At 39.1% G+C, this 12,668-nt stretch overlaps 1 protein-coding gene across 2 annotated transcripts in view; it reads right to left on the minus strand.

The window, feature by feature from the left end:
- Positions 1 to 271: 271 nt before the first annotated feature.
- Positions 272 to 12,668, minus strand: part of Syt10 (synaptotagmin 10) — a 56,896-nt gene continuing 44,499 nt past the window's right edge. Inside the window, exons 4-7 of one of the 2 annotated variants that reach the window (XM_057792059.1) lie at positions 12,105 to 12,225; positions 8,277 to 8,448; positions 5,033 to 5,162; positions 272 to 1,155 (exon numbers count right to left, since the gene is read on the minus strand). In XM_057792059.1, coding sequence (XP_057648042.1) covers positions 1,084 to 1,155; positions 5,033 to 5,162; positions 8,277 to 8,448; positions 12,105 to 12,225 — 495 coding nt within the window. In that variant the 3' untranslated portion in view covers positions 272 to 1,083. The remainder of the gene's footprint in view (positions 1,156 to 5,032; positions 5,163 to 8,276; positions 8,449 to 12,104; positions 12,226 to 12,668) is intronic. The other variant, XR_009058475.1, reaches the window with a different exon arrangement.

Genomic DNA, 12,668 nt, shown 5'->3' on the forward strand with positions numbered 1-12,668 from the left:
CATAGTTTTTTCCTCTAATGGTTTTATTAATTAATCCCTTTGAGAGTCAATGACTGGCTATCTAATCCTTTGGAATATGTTTGTTTGTATTAAGTGTGAAAGTTGTACTGTTTGTAACATGCATCTATATTTAGATGAGCAACAAGTCATGCTTTCCTTGAGACTCTCCACTCCAGTGAGTTCCTGAGTGGGTGGAGTCACCACCTGTCTACCTAAAGGACCATGGCACTGAGAGCGGCTGGACTTTTGGTTTCTGTTAAGTGCAATCCATCAAAAGCATGGGAGCACACGGCAGCTCCAAGTCACAGAATAGACACAGCACAGTACAGGAGAACCTTGAAAGATGAAGTTATGACTGTAGCCACTTAGGGTGGGTACCAATGCTACCCTTGAGGTGAAGACGACTAGAAGTTTCAGAACTAGCAACTAAGCATAACAGCAGGTGTCTGAACTACTGTTGACAACCTGCTACTCAATGTCACTTTGTACATTTATATTCAAAGTGAGTTTTCGTTTTTGCAGCTTAGCTGAGTGTCCCAAATAAGAAGTTTGAGGGATAAACCTCAATGACAAAAATGATGATTGTGAAGGAAAAATCTATTATCATACAAGTGTCATTAATTAGAACTTGAAGGAGTTGATCCTGTGGAATTAATTTAAATGTGTTCATTAAAGTTTACATAGAGCCTGTACATCTGGAAATGATACATTTTACTATTTCATACAGCACAGGCATAAACTATATTTAATTTTACACACAACTGGGTTCTCTTGTCAAAAAACTTATTTCTTCATTTAAGCAAAGAATTAAAACATATCAAAAATGGTGCTAATAAATGACGTGAAATATAAAATACCTTATATAACTAAGGACTATTAGTACTCAGATAAAATACATTGATATGCTCAAAGTTAAAAACAGAAATAAACCAAGAGGTAAAACAAACAGAAATTATACAACAAGTTATTCATTGTCATGGGTATATTTTATATGAAGAAGACAAATGTTCTGTGTCTGTGTGTATCTGATTCGATGAGCACATGATTCTAGGTCTTTCTGTGACATGGTTTTATTTGGAGGCTTTACGGTGTGGACGGTAGTCTTGGAGAAGAACAGGATCCTTGACTATCAAAGCTGGTTGCCCGGCCAGGTAACTGAAAGAAAGGAATTTCATAAAATCTGATCCAATGATGACAAAGCATATAATGACAATCGTCTCTCTTTTTCTCTCTGTTAGTAGTGATATTCATGCACAATTTGTAAATCTCTGAAGAGAAGATTTCTGTAACCTTCACACTCTTCAGAACTTACCTTCTAAGGCAGAGAGAGAAAACACAAACATTTCCTGTAACACACACTGTTTGAAACATAGAAGGTACACAGAACAATGTCTCACTGCTCCTTTTATGGCTTTAGAAGGGTCCCACACTTTATAGGAGATGCTTAGTTTTTTTTTTTTTCTGTAATATTACTGACTATAGTGCAGGGTAAGAGCAGCAAGAAATTGTAGACACCAATGACTTAGGGTAATCTGAATGAGAAATGGCTCCCATAGGCTCCCATATTTGAGGACTGTTTGGGAAGCTTATGGAACCATTAGAAGGGACAGCCTTGTTGGGTGGACTTGGAGGTTTACAGCCTTAGTAACCCTCTTCATGTTTGTTCTGTTTCCTGTTTGTGGATAGAAACAGGCTCTCTCTGCTTCCTTCCCTGACCTCCTGCCACTATGCTTCTCCACCATACGGATATTCCTTTGGAACCATAAGCCAGAAAGAGCTGTCTTCCAGAGATCGCTTCTGGTCTTGGTATTTTATTACAGCAACGAACTGTAACACTAATTCAAGGCTGTGTTCCTTTTTCTTTTAAGTAGGAGGGGATTTTCATCTGGGGAATTCATAAATGGGAAGGCCAGCTTGTCAGGTGGCAACCCCAATGACAAGGGTAAGTCTCGTGATCCTTACATATCTGTATTTTGAGAGTTTAATGAAGTTTGATTAATAAAGTTGAAATAAGTAGATTTTTTTCTAAGTGAGGCTTTCACCTCTGCCTACCAACTTACTCAGCTCTTCAATAACTACTACTTTCTCATTTATTCCTCCTCTAACAAGGAAAATATAATTTCACTCTTCATTTTCCTGTAGTGCGAAATTCAGGCCATGCATATGCCTCTGGTCCAGACAATCTGTTTGTCTACGAAATAAAGACATAGGGGATGGAAAAAGTTATGTGTAAAGTACATTTGTCTTTTAATGCCAGTTGTCCCTGATCCAGTTACTAGAAAACTATCTGTGATCTAATGCCATGCTATGTACTGTGTTCTTATGTATCTTTTGATACATAGGAACTGAAGGGGGACTGAAAAGGATTCTTTTATTTTTGTTCCTGATACAAACATATGCCTGGTGTTCTTTATCAGATAGTTTTGTGTTTCTATGCATATATGATATATATAATATACTTCAGACTATATGCTTCTCTTTACACTTGTTTAAGTTTTGCTCATCTGCTCTCATTTCTCCTGCACCAGCTCATCAGCATGGAAGGGCACGTAGCTTCTCCAGGATCAGATATTGGAGAAACAAGCCCAGAGTCCACATTTCCCATCAGCGTGTCTCCCAGTGAAGCAAGGCTTTCTTTCCCTTTCTATATTCTTGAGCTCAGGCTCCCCTTTCCAACTTAAAGATGAGACCCAGGGAAAAGAGCACAATTATATAACAAGCAGTGAAGTGTATTTTAGACAATACTTACCACTGAGACCAAATAAAATGTACTTCAGTGAGTGTTGAGATATCCAGCAAATGCACCTGTCTCTACTTCTGAAAGATTTCAGGGGAATACTCTGTGTGATTGTGTGTGCGTGCATGCATGTATGTATGTATTTTTGTATATATATATATGCGTATGTGTTTGCATTTTTTGTGTATATATGTATATGGGTGTATATGTTTCTGTATATCTATGCCTGTTTTGTCTGTGTGTATGAGTCTGTGTATTACATGTACTAATATGTGTCTGTGTGTGCATGTCTGTTTGTAGGTGGTTTTGCCTATACATGCATGTATGATTGTACATGTACATGTGTGTATCTGTGTAAGTGCCCATGTGTTTATATGTTTATGTATGTGTGAGTCTGGTACAAGTGTTTGTGTCTGTATACGTGTATATTCATGCCTGTGTGTATGTGTCTGTGTGCATATCTATTGTATGTGTGTATGTGTCTGTATATGCATGTCTGTGTGTATGTGTCTGTGTGCATATCTATTGTATGTGTGTATGTGTCTGTATATGTGTTGTCTATGTATGTGTGTCTGTCTCTTATGATTTACATTAAATTACGAAGTCAAGTAAAGTTTTGGGCCATTTATATATAAATGTAATCGGTGACAGCAATTAACTTCCAGGGCCTGAGCATGACATGTTCACCCCATTTCCACAAAATAATTTGAACAAGACAGCCAAGGTCTCATTCTTGTAACTAAGCTGAGACTGAAACCCAGTCTTACTGATACATTCAGTCAGCTTCAGTGCACAGCCTCTACCAGTTTTAAACCAAAGCTTCATGTGCAAATGTTGTGGAAAAACCTTTAAGGTGTGTTACATTTGTTTATGCTCTGGAGCATTTGTTTAATGATGTAAAGATGGGCTGCTTTTTTTTTGTGCTGCATTTGTTTGATTCAGTGAAGCTGTGATAAACAGATGATGGTCTAATAAAGAGCCGAATGGCCAATAGCGAGGCAGGAGAAAGGATAGACGGGGCTGGCAGGCAGAGGGGATAAATAGAAGCAGGAATCTGGAAGAGAAAGAGAAGCAGGTAGAGGAAAGAGAGGAGGACACCAGGGTCCAGCCACTCAGCTACGCAGTCAGCCATGCAGTAAGAGCGAAAGGAAGATACTCAGAAGTAAGAATAAGAAAAAAGCCCAGAGGCAAAAGGTAGATGGGATAATTTAAGAAAAGCTGGCTAGAAACAAGCCAAGCTAAGGCCAGGCATTTATAAGAAAGAATAAGAGTCGGTGTGATTTATTTGGGAGCTGGGTAGCAGGCCCTCTAAGAGCTAAAGGGTCTCCCCAAAGCCAAAAGAGTAATAAGAGTAGTAAAAAGTAAAAACATCCAACAAAATACAAAGCCACAATTACCCCTCAAAAAGGCTAAGTCATTATTTATTTATTTTGTGGCTTTCGTAAGTATTCATTTTATGGAAGTTCATCCTTCTGTAACACATCATGTCTGTTTACATTGTGGCTCTTGAGGTGGTTTCAGCAATTGTCTTTGTTGGAAAGAAAGGCATTCAGCCAAGCGATACTTATTACGCCCAGTAGACTGACTAAGAGGAAACACGTACTCATCTTTACTAACATAACTCAAGCATGGACACAGCTGTAAAGACCTCATATTGAGTCAATCTGTGCTGCACTGTGCTCACCATCGTCACTGTAAGTTCCTCCTATTGAATAGGCACAGCCGACACTCAGAGAAGGTCAAGTCATTCACCAAAGCTTTATAATAGAAGCCGCACGGCATGGCCAGGCCTGGAACACAGCTAAGTTGGTGCCTTGATATTTTAAATTTCTGTATATTCTTTCTGACCGGAGTTGGATGGGGCACCCATATTCCTTACACAGGTGTATCAGACAGCAGTGTTTTATGAAGGGTTTGTAAATGGAAAGGGGCTTTAGATAAAGTGGCTTTTTTTTTTTCCCACAGAGAACAGTACCAGAGCTCGGTTCCCACTGAGTAATGGACATAAGACAATGGCCCCTGGTCACTGACGTAAGCCTAAGGCTATGGAAAGAAAATGACACACTCCTTTCACAGGCTTCCTGAATAGGAAGCCACAGATAGCTAGTGTTTTTTAAAAATCCTTCAAGGCACACAGAAGGATGGAATAGATGATGTTAGAGACTCTGAAACAAAAGCGAGAGAATTGTTTTGAAAGGTAAATAAGGGAAATGTCAAATGAAAGTTAGCAGGTAAAAAACATTTAAGTAGTAACAGCAATATAACCGAGGGCAGAGGCAGCACCCACATCCTTACCTCCAGCAGGGGGTGCCAGTGTGTGATCGGTTTCCGGTGGTAGGCCAGCATTTCGTTCCAGTGGTCTCGCCCGAGACCCTCCGCGTCTAGTCCAGTTCGACACACACCTATGACCTCATTGTGACCTACCCTAGGATTTGTGAATATCATACTTTCACTGTCAGAATTCAAAGGTAAGTGGAATGGTCCACATTTCAGTACAGTTTTTAACACGTCATCAAAAGCAACAGATTCTACATGCTATGGTAGTCTCCAGACCCAGATCTCACTTTTGTACTTTCAGTGATCCATGGGCAATCGCTGTCTGAAAATATCAAATGAAAAGTTCTAGAAACAAATAACACATCAATATTAAATAATGCTTTATACAGTATCTTGTTATAATTGCCCTATTTTATTATTTGTTACTTGTTACTGGCATCTCGTGCACAATTTATAAAGCAGACTTTCTGAAGATCTGTACATGTAGGAAGAACAGAATACATGGAGCTCACCACTGTCTTTGTTTTCCATAATCTATGGAACATGATAGAACATATTCCCTATAGAGAAGGGATTGTTGTGTAGCAGTTTTGAGTAAATGAAAATTTCTAAATAAAAATTAAGTAGGCCAGGTGTGGGGCTTGGCTGAGAGGTAGAGACATGAAGATCAGAAGTTCAAGTTCATCATTATCTACAGAGAAAGTTTTGAGGCCAGTCTGGGGTACATGGTATCTTGTCTCAAAACCAACCAACCAACCAACCAACCAACCAACCAACCAACCAACCAACCAACCAGATCAAAAAAAAAAAAAAAAAAAAAAAAAAAGCCCAAAGATAGTTAACTAAATAATATCAACATACAAAATGAATTTACATATAAAAGACTCATAAACCTATTCAACTCTCTGCAACGTTGACAAGGAAAGTGTGTGCCTGGGACACCAGCAGACCCCTCACTTCCACAATGCTGCTTTCTGGGATGCAGTGCTACCCAACCCCCACGCTGTCAGGAGAAACCCTACTCTTTTCACAAGGCTTGCTCTGTGACGGTGTTTAGACTGTGCGGCAGGAGGACAGTGCTCACTTTCTGGCATAACAGTCTCTATTTTACTGACTAAATTATATGCGTGAGTGCGCTATTGCTGGCAGTATAATTAAGGGGGGCGGGGCTGTGTTTAGTCCCACCACTATGATTTATCATTGCGTAACAAAGCATACTGTTTGACATTACTCTTTTCTATTTATGCCCCACTTTCACTGCAACCAATAAAAATGATAGCTAATATTTATTTTTACTTTTTTATTTTTGATATTAAAATATAATTATACTGTATTTCCATATCCCCCTTTCTCTCTCCAAACAGGCTCAGAGACTGCTCTCCTCTCTCCTTCACATTCATGGCCTCTTTTTTTCATTAATTGCTATTGTATGTACATAGGTATATGTTCAGGCATATGCATTCCTAAATATGAGCTCTTCAGTCTGTATAACGTTACTTGTATGTATGTTTCCAGGGCTGACTATTTGGCATTGGACAACCTATTGGCGTGCTCTTCCCTGGAGAAGACCACCTCTTCTGCTCCCAGCATTCCTCAGTCACCTTTTGTTCTTTGTGTAGGGTTGGGGCCTTGTAGTATTTTCTTTATCCTCTTGGGCTTGTCAGTTGCTGTAGTCCTTGTTCAGCTCACATTTATGCAGTCACGTTGGTGATATTTCATGGGTGTAGCTTCTGACATTACTAGGAGACAGTCTCACAGCAAACTCCCCGACTCTCTGGCTCTTGTAATCTTTCTACCTGCTCTTCTGCGATGTTTCTTGAATCTTAGGTATGGAAGTGTTCTATAGATGTATCCATTTGGACTGGGGATAACTAATATATTTTGAGAGTTCACTATGTAAAGATAGTTTTTTCCAAGCATTTTAACATAATCCTAAGCCCATGACTCTCACTCTGGGTAATATTACTATCATTTCATTTCATAACAAACTGGAGGCCCAGAAGAGTCAATGGCGGAAGCTGGTTCCCATCAGGAAAGTTAAGACAGCACCTGGCATGCTGGGCTTCTTTTTAATCTTTTTAAAGTCAGGTCTTATGCAGCCCAGGTTGCCCTCAGACTTACTATGTAGCTGAACTGAGCCTCCTGCCTGCGCCCCCGAGTGTTAAGCTTACATGTCTCTGCCATCCCAACTTTCTTCAAAAGCCAGTTCTTGAAACAGAATGTAATATGAAAGAATCTGAAAGACTTTCTACAGAATCACTTGGATAGGTATCTCTGAGGAGGCTTTGGGGGTAATTCTAGGATGCTCCAGTATGCTTTTCTGGTCTTCTCCTATGTAAATTCATGGCATTATGAAGTTTCTCAACAAGCATATTTATAGGAATAATTTTTATCTTACTGATTTATGTGGCATTAATATTTATTTCCTTAACGTTGGGTTGATGACATGCTTAGCTGTACCTACTCAAACCCACTGCTTTGAGAAGTCAATAGGGGTAGGTACTAAAGCAAAATAGGGCTGTTCATGAAAACATTTATAACGTGTTTAACATTTGAAGAATGGGATAATTCAAGATTTTTCTACTACTGAAAAGTTATCACAGATCCTTTTCCTTTAATATAAATTCAAGTAGATCAGAAAATATTAATTAATTTATTTATATTTTTAGGGGCTGGCTTTGAGACACTAAATGACACATTGCTACCACTCCTTATGAAATGCTTAAGAGTATTCTCTTAAGCATTTTATATTCATGTTCTACACAAGTGGTAGAGTTATCAAAAGCAATGTATAAAAGCATTGAGCTGATTGCCATGCATCTTCCGGTTCCATCATCACCCCACGTTCCACAGCATGTTAACAGTTTCCCAGTGGAGAAGGTGAATCCCAAAGACATGCTGGCCTTCAAAGCCAATTCATTATAGAGTTGGGGTGAGCATCACTATCCTTGTGTGGTAGCCCTCTAGTGAAGTCAACTCTGGACTGCAATGTTTGTTATTCTGAAGAAAAGGTCCTCACCAACCCCACATCTAAATAGTCCTTCATACGACTTGCAGACCTTTCTTCAGCCTCAGGTGAATGTTAAGAAAGACTGCTTTGGAGGTGAAAACAAAAGAAAACTATAACTATAGATTCTCATGCATCATTGCCCTGTTTTTATTTCAAGTGAGATCTGCTGTAACAGTGAGTAACCTGGAAAGCAGATGTGACCTGGCTATGACAACTTGAAGATCTGCATCAGGGCCAGCAGCCTCCACCCACCTGTCATAATCCATGACGGCGATGCACAGGCTGACCTGGTCCACATTCTCTGGAGGAATGTCGAAAATAATGGCCTCGTTGTACACAGGATTGAGAGTGTTTTTCTTCGTAGTCGTTTTCCGTTTTTTAAGTCGTCGGCCCTCACACATCAAAGACACTTTGACATAAGGATCTGTGAGAAGGGAGATAATTTTATTAAAATTAAAGCATTCATGCTATGCACAAAACACCATATTTAATTTTTACTAAATAAGAAAGTGTGTATTAAAAAAACAAAAACCCAGGGTAGCTCAAACAATCCTGTATAATAAAGGGACTTTCAGAGGCATCACCATTCTTGACTTCAAGCTCTACTATAAAGCTATAGTAATAAAAACAGCTCGGTATTGGCATAAAAACAGACATGTGGGTCAATGGAATAGAATCTAAAGCTGTGATTTAAATCCACACACCTATGGACACTTTTTTTTTTTTTTTTTTTACAAAGAAGCCAAATTATACAAAGAAAAAAAGCATCTTCAACAAATGGTGCTTGTATAATCATGTTGACATGTAGAAGAATGCAAATAAATTCATATCTATCACCCTGTACAAAACCCAAGTCCAAGTGGATCAAAGACCTCAGCATAGATCCAGTTACATTGAACCTGACAGAAGAGAAAGTGAGAATGTAGCCTTGAATGCTTTAGCACAGGAGATGATTTCCTAAATATAATACCAGTAACACAGACACTGAGATGGATAATTAATAAATGGGACCTCCTGAAACTAAAAAGCTTCCATAAGGCAAAGGACATTGTCAATAAGACAAAATAGCAGCCTACTGAGTGAGAAAAGATCCTCACCAACCTCACATCTGACAGAGGGCTAATGTCCAAAATATATAAAGAACTCAAGAAGATAAACATCAAAATGTCAAATAATCCAATTAAAAAAACAGATCTAAACAGATAATTCTCAATAGAAGATTCTCAAACAGTGAAAGACACTTAAAGAATTGCTCAACATCCTTAGTCATCAAGGAATGCAAATCAAAATGACTCTGAGATACCATCTTATACCGATCAGAATGGGTAAGATAAAAAACACTGATAATCGCTTCTGTAGGAGAGGATGTGGAATAAGGGGAACACTCCTCCATTGCTGATGGAAGTGCAAACTTGTATAGCCAATTTGGAAATTAATATGGTGGTTTCTTAGAAAATTTAGAATCAATCTACCTCAAGACCTAGCTATACCAATTTTGGGTATATATACAAAGGATGTACAATCATAGCACAAGGACACTTGCTCAATTATGTTCATAGCAACATTATTTGTAATAGCTAGAATCTGGAAACATCCTAGATGCCCTTCAGCTGAAGAATGAATAAAAAAATGTGGTACATTTGCACAATGGGGTACTACTCTACTCAGCTATAAAAAAACAATGACCCCATGAAATTTGCAAGCAAATATATGGATCTAGAAAAAAAATTACTCTGAGTGAGGTAATCCAGACCTAGAAAGACAAACATGATATGTACTCACTCATAGGTGGTTATTAGACATGAAGTAGAGGATAACCAACCTACAATCTATAGTCCCAGAGAATCTAAATAATAATGAGGGCCCAAAAGAGGAATTCGTAGATTTTCCTGGGAAGGGGAAGTAGAAAAAATCTCCTGGGTAAACTGGGGGCAGGAGGCCAGGGAGATGCCAGGATGGTAACTAGAGGGAGTGGGTTGGCCAGACTGGGTGCAGGAAGTGGGTTGGTGGCAGGATGGAGGGGAAGAATAACCAAAGAGATGTCTTGATGAGGGCATTTTGGGGTTAGGGATAAACCTGGTGTCAGGGAAACCTCCAGGAAGCCACAGGATGATCCCAACTAAGACACTTAGCAATAGTAGAGAGGGGGGCCTGATCTGGCCATCTACTGTAAACAGATCGGTGACTTCCCTAATTGCCATCAGAGATACTCTATCCAGCAACTGATGGAAACAGAGGCAGAGCTCTATGACAAGCCCTGTGCTGAGCTCCAAGAGTCTTGAGTAAGAAAGGGAAGGGTAATTGTACAAGCCAGGGTTGCCATTATTGCGGAACCCACAGAGAGCTCACGAGAGCTCATGGATGCTGGATCCACAGTTAGGGAGCCTGCATGGAACAGACCAAGGCCTTTTGCATGAGTGTGACAATTGTGTAGCTTGGTCCCTTAGTAATGCTGCTAACAGTGGGAGCAGGACCTCTCCTTGGTGCTTAGCTGGCTTTTGGTAACCTGTTCAGCACACTGGATTACCTCACTGAACCTAGATTTAAGGGGGAAAGCTAGGTCCTGCCTCAATGAATGCAGATGGAGGAGGGGGTAGATGGGAAAGGGGAGAAGAGGAGGAAGGGGAAACTGGATGGTATGTAAAATAGTGGAAAAGTTATTTAAATAAAACAAAGAAAGTGTGTGTGAACCCTTTAGTATTGATAGTTTTAAAATTACTTACTTTAGGACAATAGATTCTTGATCTTATTTTGTCTATTCCTATAGTCATAACTTTTGCTTCCTTAGAATAAGATATTAATTTGTTGAGCAAGTATGTACATTTTAAACTCTAGGGAAATGTATCTGTATCTAGAACATTTCAAGAAATAAAAGGTATTTCCTTATGGGAATTATGTACATACTGTGCATGTAAGGAGGCAATGTTAATATCTAACCTGCCCAGAACCTTATTTTTTAACTCTTGGGAGACAATTCTAAGGGAGACATTCTTGCAGTGAGCAACAGCATCCTAATAAGGGAACGAGGTCTTCTTGTCTCTGCTCTCCATTACGTCTCTGATGACACTCTTTGCCTAAAACACCATCAGTGGCTCCTTGGTTAGTGCATATGCCTGCTGCGAGGTAGAATGAGATAGTACTCTCAAACGTGGACTCTGATGAGGAAAAGCTTCACATAACCAGGAAAAGCTTCACATAACCAGGGAACAACTTCAAATTTCATAACAATTCTAGCACTGCTCTGCTTGGCTTAAAATGTCCTATAAAGGATAGAATAAGCAATAACTTGTTGGGTCCCTTGTTGATGTTCAGTGATATACATTGACACAAGGTTTTCACCAAAATAAATTTAATTGTTCTTCTATGTCATTCTGCAAACTTTAAGAAAGGAATGGGTAGTCCTTAATATGGTCCCTACATTAAGATGTCAAAGCCTCTCTAATAATTGGTCCCGTCCTTTTGCCACCTGCTGCTTTGCATTGCTTCATAATTCTCCGGGAAAATACCACAACATAAATTTATGTTCAGACACCTAAAAGGGAGGGTGAAGGGTGCACCATGTGTTCCACTCCTTTGTCAAAAATTCCCACGAGAGAAATTTTTCTCTAGCGCTTCTTGACATACTGCTTTTGTGTGTTTCTCATAGTTTCTTTAGATGTTCCAAATTTTTACTGGAAAGGAGTCAAGGATGCAAACACAAATGGTGAGCTTACATCTATGTTTCTCTGTAGATACATAAAAGAAGTAGACTCAATTTAAACATATCTTTGTATGGACAGCTGAAAGTCTAAGGACCTTGTCTTGCAAACAGACTAGTTTGAAGCTTGGGAGAACAAAATAAATTAGGCATTTAGAAAGACTAGATTAGGGAAGAAAGGCAAAAACCAAAGTTCAAAGTCAATCTATTGATAGTTTTTAAAGATTTCATAATTTTAATGTTACCTTTAAAAGGTGATTTGTAACATTTTGATTTACTATCTTACTTTCTGCTTTTATTTTATCCCATAGCAGAGAGGTAATTAAAGGCCATATGGTTTTCATTATGAGAAATTATTCATGTAGGGATGTGTGTGCACTCACCCGATGACCCGGTGATGTCCATTGCCTTCAGATTTCTGCACTTGATCACTGTCAAAGTCATCCGCCCAGCGGTTGGCAGATAGCAAAGGGAAAACATGATTTCGCCCAGGTCTATGCTTTCCTAGATTGGCAATTGGTAATGTTAGCAATTTCAGACAACACACAGTGAAAGCAAAACGAAAGGGAAGATAACTGAGAAAATTCACATTATTAGAATATTATAAAATTTTAAATAATTTCATTGAGGATTTAGATCATTGTTACAAGTTGGTTCTTTTGTTTTTGTGAATGGAGTTAGTAAAAAGAACATATCCCAGCTGCTCTCTTACCATCTGCAAGTTAGCAAACTGCTGCTTCCACCCCCTGACCACCTTAGTCTTCAGTTTGTCACAAGGAACAAATGACAGCATGGCTTACTCAGAGGCTGAAGCCAAAACTAGTAGGTTCCTACTAGGAAGTGAGTCTTCGTTTCCTCTTACTCTGCATCCAACCAAGTCAGAGCAGCTCTTCCCTACACTACTGTCAAAACATGCCATTTATTACTGACTCTTCGGGGATCTATTA

The sequence above is a fragment of the Chionomys nivalis genome, chromosome 17 (assembly GCF_950005125.1).
Source record: "Chionomys nivalis chromosome 17, mChiNiv1.1, whole genome shotgun sequence".
NCBI lineage: Eukaryota > Metazoa > Chordata > Mammalia > Rodentia > Cricetidae > Chionomys > Chionomys nivalis.